At 38.7% G+C, this 16,802-nt stretch overlaps 1 protein-coding gene across 5 annotated transcripts in view; it reads right to left on the reverse strand.

The window, feature by feature from the left end:
• RPRD2 (regulation of nuclear pre-mRNA domain containing 2) overlaps positions 1-16,802 on the reverse strand; it is a 101,437-nt gene that overhangs the window by 35,361 nt on the left and 49,274 nt on the right. For all 5 annotated transcript variants that reach the window (XM_047085676.1, XM_047085677.1, XM_047085675.1 and 2 more), the window contains exon 2: positions 15,603-15,732. In XM_047085676.1, the coding sequence (XP_046941632.1) occupies positions 15,603-15,732 (130 nt within the window). The remainder of the gene's footprint in view (positions 1-15,602; positions 15,733-16,802) is intronic.

Raw genomic sequence — 16,802 nt, forward strand, 5'->3', positions numbered from 1 at the left:
TTGAATCCACGAACTGTGAAATCATGACCTGAGCTGAAGTCGGATGCTTAACCGACTGAGCCACCCACGTGCCCCAAACTGAAGGCTTATTTATTTTTTATTTTAGAGAAAGAGAGAGAGCATGCATGCGCGGGAGAGAGGGGAAGAGGGAGAGAGAGAATCTTAACTAGGCTCCACACTCAGTATGGAGCCAGATGCAGGGCTCGATGTAACTAACCGTGAGATCGTGACCTGAGCTGAAATCAAGAGTCAGAGGCTTAATTGAGCCACCCAAGCACCCCAAGATTTTATTTTTAAGTAATCTCTACACCCAATGTTGGGCTTGAACTTGTAACCCCAAGATCAAGAGTCACATGCTCCACCAACTAAGCCAGGCAGGTGCCACTTTGTTGCACTACAGTAAAACTTTGGTTTGTGAGCACAGTTCGTTCTAGAAACATGCTTGTAAACCAAAGCACTCGTATATCAAAGTGAATTTCAAGAACCATCGGGTCAGTTGTGATCATGTGACATTTGGCATCATATTGCGAGACATCACTCATTTACCAAGTTAAAATTTGTTAGAAATGTTTGCTCACTTTGAGGAACAGTCACAATACAAGTTACATTCAAGGTTTTACTGTATTTTATTTTATTTAAAAAAAATTTTTTTTAATGTTTATTTATTTTTGAGACAGAGAGAGACAGAGTATGAATGGGGGAGGGTCAGAGAGAGAGGGAGACACAGAATCTGAAGCAGGCTCCAGGCTCTGAGCCGTCAGCACAGAGCCCGACGTGGGGCTCGAACTCACGGACCATGAGATCATGACCTGAGCCGAAGTCGGACACTTAACCGACTGAGCCACCCAGGTGCCCCAAGGTTTTACTGTATTTTAAAGCAAATCCCAGCTATCATGTCATTTTGCCCCTACTCTAAAAAAATTCTAACAGTTGGTTATACAACAATAGTGCTACTACCATGCCTAATAAAATTAACAATAATTCACTGGCACCATCTTCATTTGTTCTATAATCAAATTTCCTTGAATGTTTAAAAAATGTCCACTTATGGTTGGTTTGTTTGAATTGGGATTCAAAGAAGGTCAACACATTGCATTTGGTTATGTCTCTTAAATCTTTTTTAATCTAGAGCAATTAGATTACATTGTTCTCAGTATTTTTCCCATGCCATTTACTAATGCTGCAGTTGAGGGGTCAGCTCTCCAGCAGAACATTCCACACTCTAGCTTTATTTATTTGCTTCTGTTGGTGTCATTTAACTTGTTCCACTGCCTGAATTTCTTCTAGATGAAAATTATTTGCATTACATACATGCTTAAATTGGGAGAGTGAATACTTAACTAATGATATTATATACTCTATATTGTATCCTATCAGGACATACACAAATGTCTGGATACCCCACCTTTAATAACACTAAAACTGATCAATGGAATGAGGTAATATTTTCTCTTGTGAACTGCGCCTATCTGCTCACTAGCATTTTAGTGTTTATCTAAGGATTAAGTTTATATATAAAATATTAATTATTTTGCCAACATTACAAATACCTTTGCCCATTCTGCACTTTAATTTTTAAAAAAAATTTTTTTGGGGCGCCTGGGTGGCGCAGTCGGTTAAGCGTCCGACTTCAGCCAGGTCACGATCTCGCGGTCCGTGAGTTCGAGCCCCGCGTCGGGCTCTGGGCTGATGGCTCAGAGCCTGGAGCCTGTTTCCGATTCTGTGTCTGCCTCTCTCTCTGCCCCTCCCCTGTTCATGCTCTGTCTCTCTCTGTCCCAAAAATAAATAAACGTTGAAAAAAAAAAATTTAAAAAAAAAATTTTTTTTTAATGTTTATTTATTTTTGAGACAGAGAGAGACAGAGCATGAACAGGGGAGGGGCAGAGAGAGAGGCAGACACAGAATCGGAAACAGGCTCCAGGCTCTGAGCCATCAGCCCAGAGCCCGACGCGGGGCTCGAACTCACGGACCGCGAGATCGTGACCTGGCTGAAGTCGGACGCTTAACCGACTGCGCCACCCAGGCGCCCCAATGTTTATTTATTTTTGAGACAGAGAGAGACAAAGCATGAACGGGGGAGGGTCAGAGAGAGGGAGACACAGAATCTGAAACAGGCTCCGGGCTCTGAGCTGTCAGCACAGAGCCCAATGCAGGGCTTGAACTCACTGACCGCGAGATCATGACCTGAGCCAAAGTCGGCCGCTTAACCGACTGAGCCACCCAGGCGCCCCTACACTTTAATTTTTAAGTTACATTTTACAACAGAATTTTTTTTTAAGTTTATTTTTAGGTGGGGGGAGGGGCAAAGAGAGAGAGAGAAAATCTCAAACAGAGAGGAGCCTGATGCAGGGCTCAAACCCATGAACTGCAAGAGCATGACCTGAGCCAAAATTAAGAGTAGGACGTTCGGGGCGCCTGGGTGGCTTAGTCAGTTAAGCGTTCTCCGACTTCAGCTCAGGTCATGATCTCACGGTTCATAAGTTCAAGCCCTGCATCAGGCTCTGTGCTGACAGCTCCAAGCCTGGAGCCTGTTTTGGATTCTGTGTCTCCCTCTCTCTCTCTCTCTCTCTATCTCTCTCTCTCTGCCCCTCCCCCACCTGCACTCTGTGTGTGTCTCTCTCTCAAAAATAAACATTAAAAAAAAAGTATATATATAAAAAAAGAGTTGAACGCTCAACCACCTGAGCCACCCAGGTGCTCCATAAAACATGTAATTTTAAAACATAGCCTTGTTAAAATAAAAAGTGCTCTCTACTGCCACTTTGTAAGTATAGGAAATCTACCAGAGACTTAAAAAACTGTAACTTATTTTCTTTTATTTCTCCTTTAGTGATTAACATAAAAAAAAATAGCTGCATAATTTACTTTATTAAAAAATTTTTTTTAATGTTTATTTTTGAGAGAGAGACAGAGCATGAGCGGGGAAGGGGCAGAGAGAGAGAGGGAGACACAGAATCTGAAACAGGCTCCAGGCTCGGAGCTGTCAGCACACAGCCCGACACAGGGATGGAACTCCGGAATGGTGAGATCATGACCTGAACCGAAGTTGGACACTTAACTGACTGAGCCACCCAGACACCCCTATTTGCATAATTCATTTAATTCATTCTACTGGGTATAGGATATAAAGTCAAGTTCTAATCTAAACAGATCTCCCATTAATTGTTCCAATATCATAACTTCTCTTTTCCTTAGATATACTGTGCTTCCTCTAGCATATATTCAATTATTAATATTTTCATAGGCTGCAAATTCTGTTCTGTTAACCCATTTTTACATTATACAGTTGACCCTTAGACAAAGTTGGGGAAGGTTAGGGGTGCTGACCTCAAATCCCTGCAGTTAAAAATCCACACACAACTTCTGATTCCCCATTAATTTAACTACTAATAGCCTACTGCTCCCTTACCAATAACACACACAGTTGATTAACGTATTTTGTATGTCCTATGTATTATATACTGTATTACAATAAAGTAAGCTAGAGGGACACCTAGGTGGCTCAGTCAATTAAGCATCCAACATCCGCTCAGGTCATGATCTCACAGTTGGCGAGTTTGATCCCTGAGTCGGGCTCTGTGCTGACAGCTCAGAGCCTGGAGCCTGCTTCAGAATCTGTGACTGCCTCTCTCCTGCTCACACTGTCTCTCAAAAAAAAAAAAAAAAAAGTTAAAAAATTAAAAAAAAATAAAGCTAGAAAAAAATGTTATTATAATCATAATGAAAAGACATTTATACTACTTTACTGATTGACAAATATCCAGGTATAAGTGGACCCAAGCAGGTCAAACCCATGTCATTCAAGGGTCAGCTATACTGTATTATCTCCAAAGCTATAGCTAGCTTATCTTCCTTCAGTACAGCTGCATTTCGAAACATTTCTTATATTCTCACCTGTTTATTTTTCCAGAGTAAATTTAGAGCAATGCTAAGTTCCAAAAGAGAGGAAATTTTGGTATTTTTAATTTGAATTAATTAGGCTGCTATATTAATGTGGAGAAAGGATTAACTTTCTAGTAACACTGAAGAATTATCAACACATTATTCCTCATTGTAGCAAAGCATTAATATTTATGAATTTGTATTCAACATTCCCCCAAAGAACTTATTCATAAAGGTTTCAACATATTTCCTATTACGGCTATTTTTAAATATTTCACATATTTTATTGCTAGTATGCTCACTATCCCTCCTATTACTAACTTCTCAGACTAAAATTGATACAAAAGTTTACTTATGGTAAATTGTCTCAGCTTTTGTTTCTCTGGAATTATCTTTATAAGGTTTGAATGGTTCTTGCAAGTAGTTTTGCTTTGTACCTATAAACGCTATAAAATACTTTTCACAACTGCCACCTGGCTTCCACCGTTGCTGTTGAGAAGTCTGTGGTCAATCTAATTGTAGTCTTGTGTATGGATGTCTTTCTGTCTTCTCTTTAGCATTTTTATTTTGTATGTGGTAAAATAAAGCTTGCCATTTTAACCATTTTTTAAATGTGTTAACTCAATGGCATTAATTATATTCACAATGCTGTACAACCACTAGCACTATCTATTTCCAAAACTTTTCATTATCCTAAACAGAAACTCTGGAGGCACCTGGGTGGCTCAGTGCTTGAGTGTCCAACTTTTTATTTCAGCTCAGGTCATGATATCATGGTTCATGAAGTCAAGTCTGACCTCGGGCACTGTGCTGACAGCCTGATAGCGTAGAGCCTGCCTGGGATTCTCTCTCTCTCAAAATAAACAAACATTAAGGGAAAAAAAACCCAAAAAACAAAAAATGAGAAACTCTGTACCTGTTAAACAATTAACTCCCTGTTACCCCCCTCCCCTAGCTCCTGACAACTTATCTGTTTATTGTCTCTATTTGGATATGCTTATTCTAGATATGTTAGCAATTTTTTTTAATGTTTATTTATTTTTGAGAGAGAGAGGAGAGAGAGCGCATGCATGCATGCATGCATGCAAGTTGGGGAGGGGCAAAGAAGAGGTGGGAGCAGAGGATCAAAGTCAGACACTTAACCGAGCCAAAGTCAGGCGCTTAACCAACTGAGCCACCCAGGTGCCCTCCACCATTTTAAGTGTGCAGTTCAGTAGTGTCAAGGGCATTCACACTGTTGTACAATCAATCTCCACAACTCTCTTCATCTTGCAAAACTCAAACTCTATACCCATCAAACATCATCTCCCCTTGTCCCCTACAACCACCACTGTACTTTGTAAATTTGACTACTATAGTTACTTCATCCAAATGTCATCACACAATACTTGTCCTTTTGTTTTTGTTTGTTGTTAAGTTCTTTTCAAAGTAATCTCTACACCCAATGTGGGGCTGGAGCCCACAACCCTGAGGATCAAGAGTCGCACACTCCACCGACTGGGCCAGCCAGGCACCTTGGTACCTGTCCTCTTGTCACTGGCTTATTTCACTTAGCATAATGTCTTCAAGGTTCATCCATGCAGGATTCTCTCCTTTTTAGGGTTGAATGGCATTCCACTTTATGTATGAACCACATCTTGCATACCCATTCTTCTGAAAATTGGTACTTGGGTTGCTTCTACCTTTTGGCTATTGTGAATAAAGCTGTTTTGAACCCTCATGTACAAATATTTGAGTTGCTGCTTTCATTTCTGAGGAGTAAAGAACCAAAAGCAGAACTGCTACCTTATACAGAAATTCTATGTTTAGTGTTTTTAAGGAATCATCAAACTGTTTTCCATAGCAGTTACACCATTTTACATTCCTACCAGAAACATAGAAGGTTTTCCCCATCCTAACACTGGTTATTTTCTGGTTTGGTTTGGTTTTGTAATTTTATTACAATGACTGGGTGTGGACTTCTTTTTTATTTATCCTGCTTAGTGTATGTTATGTTGCTTTACTGCAGATTCATGTTTTTCATCATTTGCAGAGAGTTCTCAGCTATTACCTCTTCAAAAGAACTCAGAAGTTCTCTCCTCTGGAAAGTTATTTGATATTAATTAGGCCTCTTATTCCGATCTTTTTTCCACCTCTCTCCAACTGCTGCATTTAATTTCTTCAGAACTAATTTTTTAAATTTTTTAAAAATATTTTTTAATGTTTATTTATTTTTGAAGGATAGAGACAGAGTGTAAGCAGGGGAGGGGCAGAGAGAGAGGGAGACACAGAATTCGAAGCAGGCTTCAGGCTCTGAACTGTCAGCACAGAGCCTGACACTGGACTCGAACTCACAAGCCGTGAGATCATGACCTGAGCTGAAGTCAGACACTTAACCAACTAAACCACCCAGGCGCCCCTCTTCAGAACTAACTTCTAGCTTAATCTTTTTCCTTTGTAGAATACCTGTTGGTTCTTTTTCAAATCTATCTACGTATCTTATCCATTGTTCATTTTATTCCATTTAATCTTTAACATTTCTCACATAGTTGTCTTATATATTCTTTCTGATAATTCTATCTGAAGTTCACTGTAAGGGGATCTAAAGCTGTTGATTCTCCTTCACAGTGGTCTGTCTTCCAATGTGTTTGGTTATTTTTGATTATAAGCACATATCTGTTTGATTTTAATCTATGGGGTTCCTGGTGGTCTGAGAAGGAAATGTATTCTTCGAGAGAAAATTTATACCATAAGCCAGGGGTGTTCAGGACTCGAAATCACTTTACTCTTTTCTCCAGAGTCCCAGTCTAACCCCCAGATCGCATGGTATTGACATAGGCATATTGGTTAACGTCAGCTCTGATAGTCTACTATGTCCATTATTTCTAGGTCAGCTTATATTTTGTCAAGAATGTAACTGTTTTATAAAAAAAGGAACCCTTTGGAATTGATGGCTGGCCATTCAGCCAGAAGTCAAATCATAATATCTATAAATGTATGTCTTTCCAACTGGACTACAGAGCTTCTTCACAGCAGAGATAATAACTTATTTGTTGTTTCTTGGGCACCTACAAGGTGCTCACTAAATAGTAACTGAATACATGACAACTGGTTTTGGTTATTTTCAAACCAAACTATTCACTATGAAGTCCTCAAGTAAAATATATTGGAAAAGTAGCAACTGTTAAGAAAATATGCAATTAAGACCAGGTTATAATATTGTAAAAGCAGCACCCAAGATGGAGAAACTAGAGGTTTTAGTTCTGGTTTAGTAAGAAGTCTTTGGGGGGCTAGATTGGTTTGTTTATTTATTTAGATTTTATTTTTTAAGGGCCACCTGGGTGGCTCGGTCGGCTGAGTGGCCCAACTCTGGATTTCAGCTCAGGTCATGATACCAGGGCTGTGGGATCAAGCCCCGCATGGGGCTCTGTGCTGAGCATGGAGCCTGCTTGGGATTCTCTCTCTCTCTCTCTCTCTCTCTCTCTCTCTCTCTCTCTCTCTCTCTCATCTTCTGCCCCTCCCCACTTTCTCTCTCTCTCTAAAGAAAATTAAAAATTAACAACAACAAAAAACTTTCTAAAAGATTTTATTTTTAAAGTAATCTCTATACCTGACATAGGGCTTGAACTTAACCCTGAGACCAAGAGTCCCATGCTCCACCAACTGAGCCAGCCAGGTATCTCTAGGTTTCTTCATTTGTAAAAGTGATTTTTACTAATTTGTTGGCTCTAAAATTCCTAAATTTGTTCATTATTTATACAAACACAGAACTCTCAAACTTCTACAGTTCAACCATCTCTCTCTCATATTTAGGAATTCTGTGAAAATAAAACCAAAACAAAACCCAGAATGGCAGTTTTACTTACCTTGTTATTCTAGGCCTCTATTTTAGCCATTACTGATCACAATCTCAATTTCTACAGAATGTACAATTATTACCACATACAACACAAGAAATTAATTATAAACTGTGTTGTTTGACTTATAAGTAACAAACAACAAGCTGACCTTATAGAATTGCTAAGATATCCAACAGATGCTTCCTTTGCTAGCACCCCCCCCCCATTTCTGACTTTAAAACAGCGAAGTATTGGCAAATTATTTCAAAGCATAAAGTTGATGAAGAGTACAGAAGGATGCGGTGCCTGGGTGGCTCAGTCAGTTGGGTTTCAGATTCTTGGTTTCGGCTCAGGTCATGGTCTTGCGATTTTGTGGATTCAGGCCCTATGTGGGGCTCTGCACTGGCAGTGTGGAGCCTGCCTGGAGTTGTCTCTCTCTTGCGCTCTCTCTCTGCCCCTCCCCCACTCATGTTCTTTCAGAATAAATAAACTTAAAAAAAAAAGAAAAAGAGTACAGGAGGAGGTGCCCAGGAATCACAGTCAAAATAAACAGAGCTAAACAGCACAATCTTGTACCTCACTCAGGGGAGTATTTTTCATCAATATCTTATTTCTGGGATTTCATGTATCAGGTGCTTAGTGAATATTTGCTAACTGACTGAATGGAAGACTAAATAATAGGTCAACTTAAGGAAATAATCAGTATTTAATCAAAAACCTTGGAGTTTAGAAATTAGATGAAGATAGATTTTACCTCTAAAAACTTGCTACTCTGTATCTCCTAAAATAATCTCCATTTATACAACTTATCTTTTTTATTTGCCTATAACAAATATTTTCCCTAGTGTGTCACTTGTCATTAATTTTATGGTGTCTTATATAATGCAGAACTCTAATTCTGATGTAATTAAATTCATAAATATTTTATTATCAGTTCTTTGTGTCTTTATAACAGCTTTTTAACCATTAGAGTCATAAAAGTAGATTTGTTTCTAACATTTTTCTAATTATAAATTTTTTTTAATGTTTATTTATTTTTGAGAGAGAGAGAGAGAGAGTGAGAGCAAGTAGGGGAGGGGCAGCAAGAGAGGGGGAAAGAGGATCTATAGCAGAGAGCCTACGGTGGGGCTCAAACTCATGAACTGTGGGATCATGACCTGAATCCAAGTCAGATGCTTAACCAACTGAGCCACCCAGGTGCCCGTGTTTCTAACATTTTAAAAGTTTTGTTTTATACACTAAGGCAACTTATTTGGGATTATTTGTGTGTAAGGTATAGAAAAACATTTAACATTTAATTTTATTTTTTCTGCACGGAAAGCCTACGTTCCAAACTCACTTACTGAAGAGTTCATTTTTCCCCCAATGATTTGTAATGCACTTCTACCATTACAACTTCTCCCACATATGTATAGTTCCATTTCTGGGCTTTCTGTTTTGTTCCTTAAATCTATCCTTACACTGATACTACATTCATTTATAATTACTATAGTCAAATAATAAATCTTGATGTTTCGTAAGTTAAGTCCTACTCACTGCTAACCAACAGTCTTGGCTACTTCTAGACATTGACTCTTCTATATGAACTTTAGAATCAGTATAACAAGTTTCTTTAAATGTCCTATTGGGATTTTTATTAAACTGTACTATACTTACATGCTATTACCTTTTGTAACAGTTTATAATTTTCTCCAGAGAAGTCTTAACACCCTTTTATTCTAGATACCAAATATGGCTTTATAACTTTTGTTACTGTTATGAATGTTTTTCTATATTTTTTGGTTGGTTATTTCTGACATATTGAAATAACCTATTGATTCCTAGATGTTGATTTGTACCCAGCAACCCTGCTAAATCCTTTTTAGCCCTTGGATTTCCTATGAAGGTAATCGCAAAGTCTCCATATATCTTTTTACAGTTTTATGATCCCATTGGTTACATTCTATAATTCTTTAACGACTACAAATTAGATTTACAAAGTAAGTATAAAGCAAATACCACGGGAACCTGGGTGGGTGGCTCAGTCAATTAGGCTTCTTACTCTTGATTTTGGCTCAGGTCATGATCTCAAGAGTTCTTGAGTTTGAGTCCCATGTGGGGCTCTGTGCTGATAGTGCAGAGCCTGGTTTGGATTCTCTGTCTCCCTCTCTCTTATCTCTCCCCTGCTTGCACTCTCTCTTTTAACAACAAATTACAAATTGCAATGCAAGCATGATAACATATAAATTGTTTTCATTTTATCAAGCCTATAATACTTACTATTCAATTATTTCACCATTTTTCTTCATCTAAATTACTGAAAATATTTTTCACAGCATATGGTGAAATCATTAGTGCCTTCACTTGATGCAAATAATTATGTATATATTAAAGCCATATTTAATCTGTTCTCATTAGCTTCTGATAAAGTAGTATCATCTCATGCCAAAATATGCAATCACCAAAAAAAACAAAAACAAAAAACCCCACACCAAAAAAACACACCAAAAAATGCAATCACAAACACATTAACACAGCTACTGAAAATGAGTTACAGAACTGCTATAAAATATTCATACAGGGGCATGGCCAATTTTCTTAAAAAAATTTTTTTTAACATTTATTTTTGAGAGACAGAGACAGAGCACGAGACGGGTAGAAGCAGAGAGAGAGAGAGGGAGACACAATCTGAAGCAGGCTCCAGGCTCCAAGCTGTCAGCACAGAGCCCGATGTGGAACTCAAACCCATGAACCACGAGATCATAACCTGGATTGAAGTTGGACACTTAACTGACCGAGCCACCTAGGCACCCCAGCAATTTTCTTAATGTTAGGTGCTGACTTCCTTAATGATTTCCTTGTATTTCTTCTATCTGTGGGACGGCTTGACAGAATCCATTTTATTAATACCAACAAATAGTTGTTTCATACCCCATGTGTAAGCCAAAAGGGCATGCTCATAGGTCTGACCATTCTTGGAGTTACTTTCTTCAAATTCACCAAACACCAGCAGCAACAATCAGGACAGCACAGTCAGCCTGAGATGTACCTGTAATCGTGTTTTCTATAAAGTCTGTGTCCTGGAGCATATTGAGGATCACATAAGACTTGCTGTCTTTATTTTTTTTGTTTTTTTTTTTGTTTTTTTTTTAATTTTTTTTTTTAAATGTTTATTTATTTTGGGGACAGAGAGAGACAGAGCATGAACGGGGGAGGGGCAGAGAGAGAGGGAGACACAGAATCGGAAGCAGGCTCCAGGCTCTGAGCCATCAGCCCAGAGCCTGACGCGGGGCTCGAACTCACGGACCGCGAGATCGTGACCTGGCTGAAGTCGGACGCTTAACCGACTGCGCCACCCAGGCGCCCCAAGACTTGCTGTCTTTAATTTTCACAGGGAGGTATCAATGGTGATGCCATGGTCACATTCAGCTTTCAATTTATCGAAGATCCAGGGGTACTTGAAGGAGCCCATTCCCATAAAAGCAGCTGCTTTCTCATATTTTTCATCCCATCACATTTGTGATCAAGTGGCCAGCAGTGGCAGACTTGTTTTCCAACAACAACCAGTGTTGATATAAATCCTCTCCTTTACCATTCTGGCTTGGCTTTAGCGGTGGTTTTCATGACACTTGTGTTCGGGTGGCAAACCCATTGCAAAACAGGGAGATGTTCTTATGGAAAGATTTCTGACTGCTGATCGAATTTATTCGGTGGTTATAGGATTATTAAGTTCTCAATTTTTTCTTTGAGCCATTTTAGTTACTTGTATTTTTGATGAACTTAACCATTTTGTCTAAATTTCCAAATTCACTGGAATAAAGCCGTTCCTATTATTCTTTTATGGTCTGGAACATCTGTAATCATACCCACCTTCTACATTCTTTTTTCAAAGTTTTATTTATTTAAGTATTTACTCTACACCCCACATGGGACTCAAACTCATGACCCCAAGATCAAGAGTCATATGCTCAAGCGACTGAGCCACCCAGGTGCCCCAAGAACGGAGCCACCCAGGTGTCCCCAATTTCCTATCTTAAAGTAGTTTTGTATCATTTATTATCAGTATTCTCATCTGCAAAATGAAGATAATACTTTTTGCCTCTAATTATATTATATAATTGGTTTGAGAGTCAAAGAATAACAAACATGGAAAGGAATGTGTTAAATTATATACTGATATAAAAATATTTTTAAAAGAAGGGTCACAACAGTGATTTGGTAACATTAATTTGTTAATAATAATCACAGGAGTAATCGTTATTGTCAACCTCAACAACACAGCAGCAACTAACACTTATTAAGTGTTCATTATATGCCAGTGGCTTTTCTAAGCACTCTCTCTGTATAATATTAACTCATTTAGTTCCCACGCTCTATGGGGTGGGTACTATTATTGGCAGATTTATACAGATAAGAATATACAGATAAAAAAACTGATGCTAATTTATTTTTTTTATGGGTTTGATGTGGAAACCCACTAGTTTTATTTACTTTTCTTTTTCAAGTTTTTATTTAAATTCCAGTTAGTTAACATTTAGTATAATATTGGTTTCAGTAGTAGAGTTTTGTGATTCATTCACTTACATACAACACCCAGTGCTCACCACAAGTACCCTCCTTAATACCCATTTAGCTTACCCACTTCCCACCTCCCCTAAATTGAGGCTAATTTATATTGCCTAAAGTTATATAGCTGGAAGGTGGCAGAACCAGGATTCAAACCCAGGTACACTGGTTCCAGAGCCTATAGTGTTAAATCATCATAGCCTGAAGTGAATGAAAAGGATATCAGACACTGAGAAAGTAGTTAGAAGAATATCATAATAATATAAATACATCAAATAGAGATGATAATGGGAAATTTAAAGGCAGAGAGAAAAGGAGGGAGAAACAGGAAAATAATCAGCCTCTGGTAACTAAGAAATGTAGAGACAAGAATTTAAATTACTAAGGGGCCATTATAAGATGAAAAACTGTAAGTAAGACATTTAAAAAAAAATGAAAATAAGGGGCGCCTGGGTGCTGGTTGAGCATCTGACTCTTGATCTCAGGTTGTGATCTCACAGTTTGTGAGATCAAGCCCCCTGTGGGGCTCATGCCGACAGTATGGAGCCTGCTTGGGATTCTCTCTGACCCCCTCCCCTGCTGGTGCTCTTTCTCTCTCTCTCTCTCTCTCTCTCTCTCTCTCAAATAATCATTTAAAAAAATGAAAAACTGTAAGTTAAGTTTAGGCGGACTATACTGTAAAATAGAAGTAACAGGTGGCTGGGTGTCTGGGTGGCTTAGTCTATTAAGTGTCCAGCTTCAGTCCAGGTCATGATCTTGCGGTTCAAGAGTTTGAGCCTCATATCGGGCTCTGTGCTGACAGCTCAGAGCCTGGAGCCTGCTTCGGATTCTGTGTCTCCCTCTCTCTCTGCCCTCCCCCCACTCACACTTTATCTCAGTCTCAAAAATAAATAATATTAAAAAAATTAACAACAACAAAAACAAATAATCCAGTGAAGAAATGGGCAAAAGACATGAATAGACACTTCTCTGAAGAAGACATCCAGATGGCCAACTGACACGTGAAAAAATGCTCAACATCACTCATCATCAGGGAAATAGAAATCAAAACCACAATGAGATACCACCTCACACCAGTCAGAATGGCTAACATTAACAACTCAGGCAACAACAGATGTTGGTGAGGAGGCAGAGGAAGAGGATCTCTTTTGCACTGCTGGTGGGAATGCAAGCTGGTGCAGCCACTCTGGAAAACAGTATGGAACTTCCTCAAAAAATTAAAAATAGAACTACCCTATGACCCAGCAATTACACTATTAGGTTATTTATCCAAGGGATACAGCTGTGTTGTTTCGAAGGGGCACATGCACCCCAATGTTTATAGCAGTGCTATCGACAATAGCCCAAGTGTGGAAAGAGCCTAAACATCCATCGACGGATGAATGGATAAAGAAGATGTGGTATATACATACAATGGAGTATTACTCAGCAATCAAAAAGAATGAAATCTTGCCTGTGCAACTACGTGGATGGAACTGGAGCGTATCATGCTAAGAGAAAATAGTCAGAGAAAGACACGTATCATGTGACTTCACTCATATGAGGACTTTAAGAGACAAAACAAATGAACATAAGGGAAGGGAAGCAAAATTAATATAAAAACAGGAAGGGGGACAAAGCATAAGAGACTCATAAATATGGAGAACACAGGGTTACTGGAGGGAGTGGGGGGGGATGGGCTAAATGGGTAAGGGGCATCAAGGAATCTACTCCTGAAATCATTGTTGCACTATATGCTAACTAATTTGGATGTAAATTAAAAAAAAGAAAATTAACAACAAAAAAAGAAAGAAATAGGGGACTAAGAGTCAGAAAAAAATCTCAATTCTATTCTCACCTCTTTTACTAAATTGACATTTTACTTTTGGGCAATTTCTTAACTGCAATGGGCTTCAGTTTTCTCATTTTGTAAAAAGAAATAATAAAATTCAATATGCTTCCCTGCAAAGTTAGTCACCGTGAGTTGCAAATAACATTTGTATAACAATTTTGAATTTATAACCTATTTCTACACAAACTGTGGGAGATCAAGAATCACACACTCTACTGACTGAACCAGCCAGGCACCTCTATTTTATGTACTCTGACGTGGGTATAAATCTGTATTACACAGCACATTCAAGTAGGACCAAAATAAACACCTCAACTTAATAATCCAAAGGAAGGAAAAGGGATCGTTCTGTTTTTAATGGGTTAATACTAACAAATGGATCGGTAATATGCAATAGTCACGTTACTTATACAAGCATATAATACTATGCTAGTCAATATATAATTTGAGTTAATATTTAACTATTTTGATTGTTCCATATAATTGTTTATCCTCCAGTTGGGTGTGTATGCCTCTTTAAATTTTTTTTTTTTTCAACGTTTATTTATTTTTGGGACAGAGAGAGACAGAGCATGAACGGGGGAGGGGCAGAGAGAGAGGGAGACACAGAATCGGAAACAGGCTCCAGGCTCTGAGCCATCAGCCCAGAGCCCGATGCGGGGCTTGAACTCACGGACCGCGAGATCGTGACCTGGCTGAAGTCGGACGCTTAACCGACTGCGCCACCCAGGCGCCCCGGGTGTGTATGCCTCTTAAACCAAATAAACAACTTGCAAATATGGGTGAAACACCAGGAAAACACTATTAATACAGAGTAAAAGTAAGATCAAATGTTAAGTATTCCATACTTTGGGAAACACTGCATACAATTTCACTAAGGATAGAATAAATCAATACGAAGTTGGGAATAAATATTTCCATATCTCTTTAATTACACAGATGTCATAGAGGGTGCAAGATTTCAAAAAGACTGCAAGAAGAAAGGAAATGTGTAAAAGAATATGGAAACAGAAGAAACAGTTGGAAAGTACTCCCAACCAAAGAATATGACCAAGAGATATATATGGTCAAGGTAGTAAAGAGGGAGAGAGTAAATAACAAACAAGCTTTCAAAAAGGGAAGAAAGAAGGGCGCCTAGATGGCTCAGTTGGTTAAGGGTCTGGCTTCGGCTCAGGTCAAGATCTCAGGGTTCGAGAGTTTGAGCCCTGCATCAGGCTCTTAGCTGTTGGTGGAGAGCCTACTTCAGATCCTCTGTCTCCCTCTCTCTGTGCCCCTCTCCAACTTGTTCTCTCTCTCTCAAAAATAAATAAAAACATTTAAAAAAAGAGAGAGAGAGAGAGAAGAAAGAATGTTTAAAAGAAAAATATGTGTATTAGTGGGAAAGTTACATGAACAATTTAAGCAAAATATCCTTCGGTCTTTAAGCATGTAGAATTATTAACAATTCTTACTAACAGGTAAAAAGGTGAACTAAAATTCGTAATTTTCTAAGCTTAGATCCCAAAAAGCAGTAAGAATTTACTTACTTCACTAGAGCAGCTGCTTCAGGAAGGACATCAGCAAATGATTCACGGAAAATGATTGCGTTTTTCCTTTTGCAGTTCTGGATGACATCATTAGCAAGGTAGAAGAGATTCAAACGGTGGGGATAGGCAGCTAGAAATGACAAAAGACAATAAATTAAACCAAATGAGTCAAATTACACTTAGTTCAATTATTCTAAATACAGTATTCTCAAACTGTGTAAACTATTATATGGGTGTATAACAGATAAACAGAAAAATGAACTAATGGATCAATTTATTGAAATTGGTACCTAAAAACCTTGACTCCTTCAGGTTAATTTTCTGTTCAAGGTGCTCCTTGGGTAGATTTCCATTTCACTTTGTAGATGTTTGGCACTAAAAACCTCATTATCTCTGGAGAAGCTAAAATGAAATTGTTCTCCGGAAGTTCAGCTAACTGCAAATACACCAGGGTTAACGGAAAGAGTATGGGCTTTAGAACCACCCGGAATGTGACCTTAGGCAAACTGCTTAACCTCCTCTACATTATTATTGTAGATAGACTCTTTTTTTTTTTTTTAATCAACTAGTCCACATACTACTCAGATACACCTAAATCCTGCTATCTGCTACTTACAGCACTAGGTCCTAGGACATAAGTAATTTGACCACACACCTAGATCAAGTTTTTCAAAGGCCAAATCAATCTGCCTTCTAGAACCTCAAGCAAAACCACCCCAAGTTTCATTATATCCTAGACAAGTTTAATGTCCTTTTGGATGATCCATCACATTTTCTAGTCTCTCAATATCTTATCTTAAATTCAGTGACCTCCAAGAACCACTCTTCTGTGCATTTTAAAATCCCCTTTTCTGACCAAAGCCTCCTACTCCCCTTCTATCTGTTCATCAAGATCTAAGTTCTATATTTTCTCTAACTTTAGTCACTTTTTTTTACTCAATTTTTTCTCTATCAATTCCACAGTCTTTGATCTATTATTTAAACCATTCTTTTATTAAAACGTTCATTTTCGGGGCGCCTGGGTGGCTCAGTCGGTTAAGCGTCCGACTTCGGCTCAGGTCACGATCTCGCGGTCCGTGAGTTCAAGCCCCCCGTCGGGCTCTGTGCTGACGGCTCAGAGCCTGGAGCCTGTTTCAGATTCTGTGTCTCCCTCTCTCTCTGACCCTCCCCCGTTCATGCTCTGTCTCTCTCTGTCTCAAA

The sequence above is a fragment of the Lynx rufus genome, unplaced genomic scaffold (assembly GCF_022079265.1).
Source record: "Lynx rufus isolate CCGP_SWC_20201006 ecotype Redwood Valley unplaced genomic scaffold, mLynRuf1.p SCAF_2, whole genome shotgun sequence".
NCBI classification, from domain to species: Eukaryota; Metazoa; Chordata; class Mammalia; order Carnivora; family Felidae; genus Lynx; species Lynx rufus.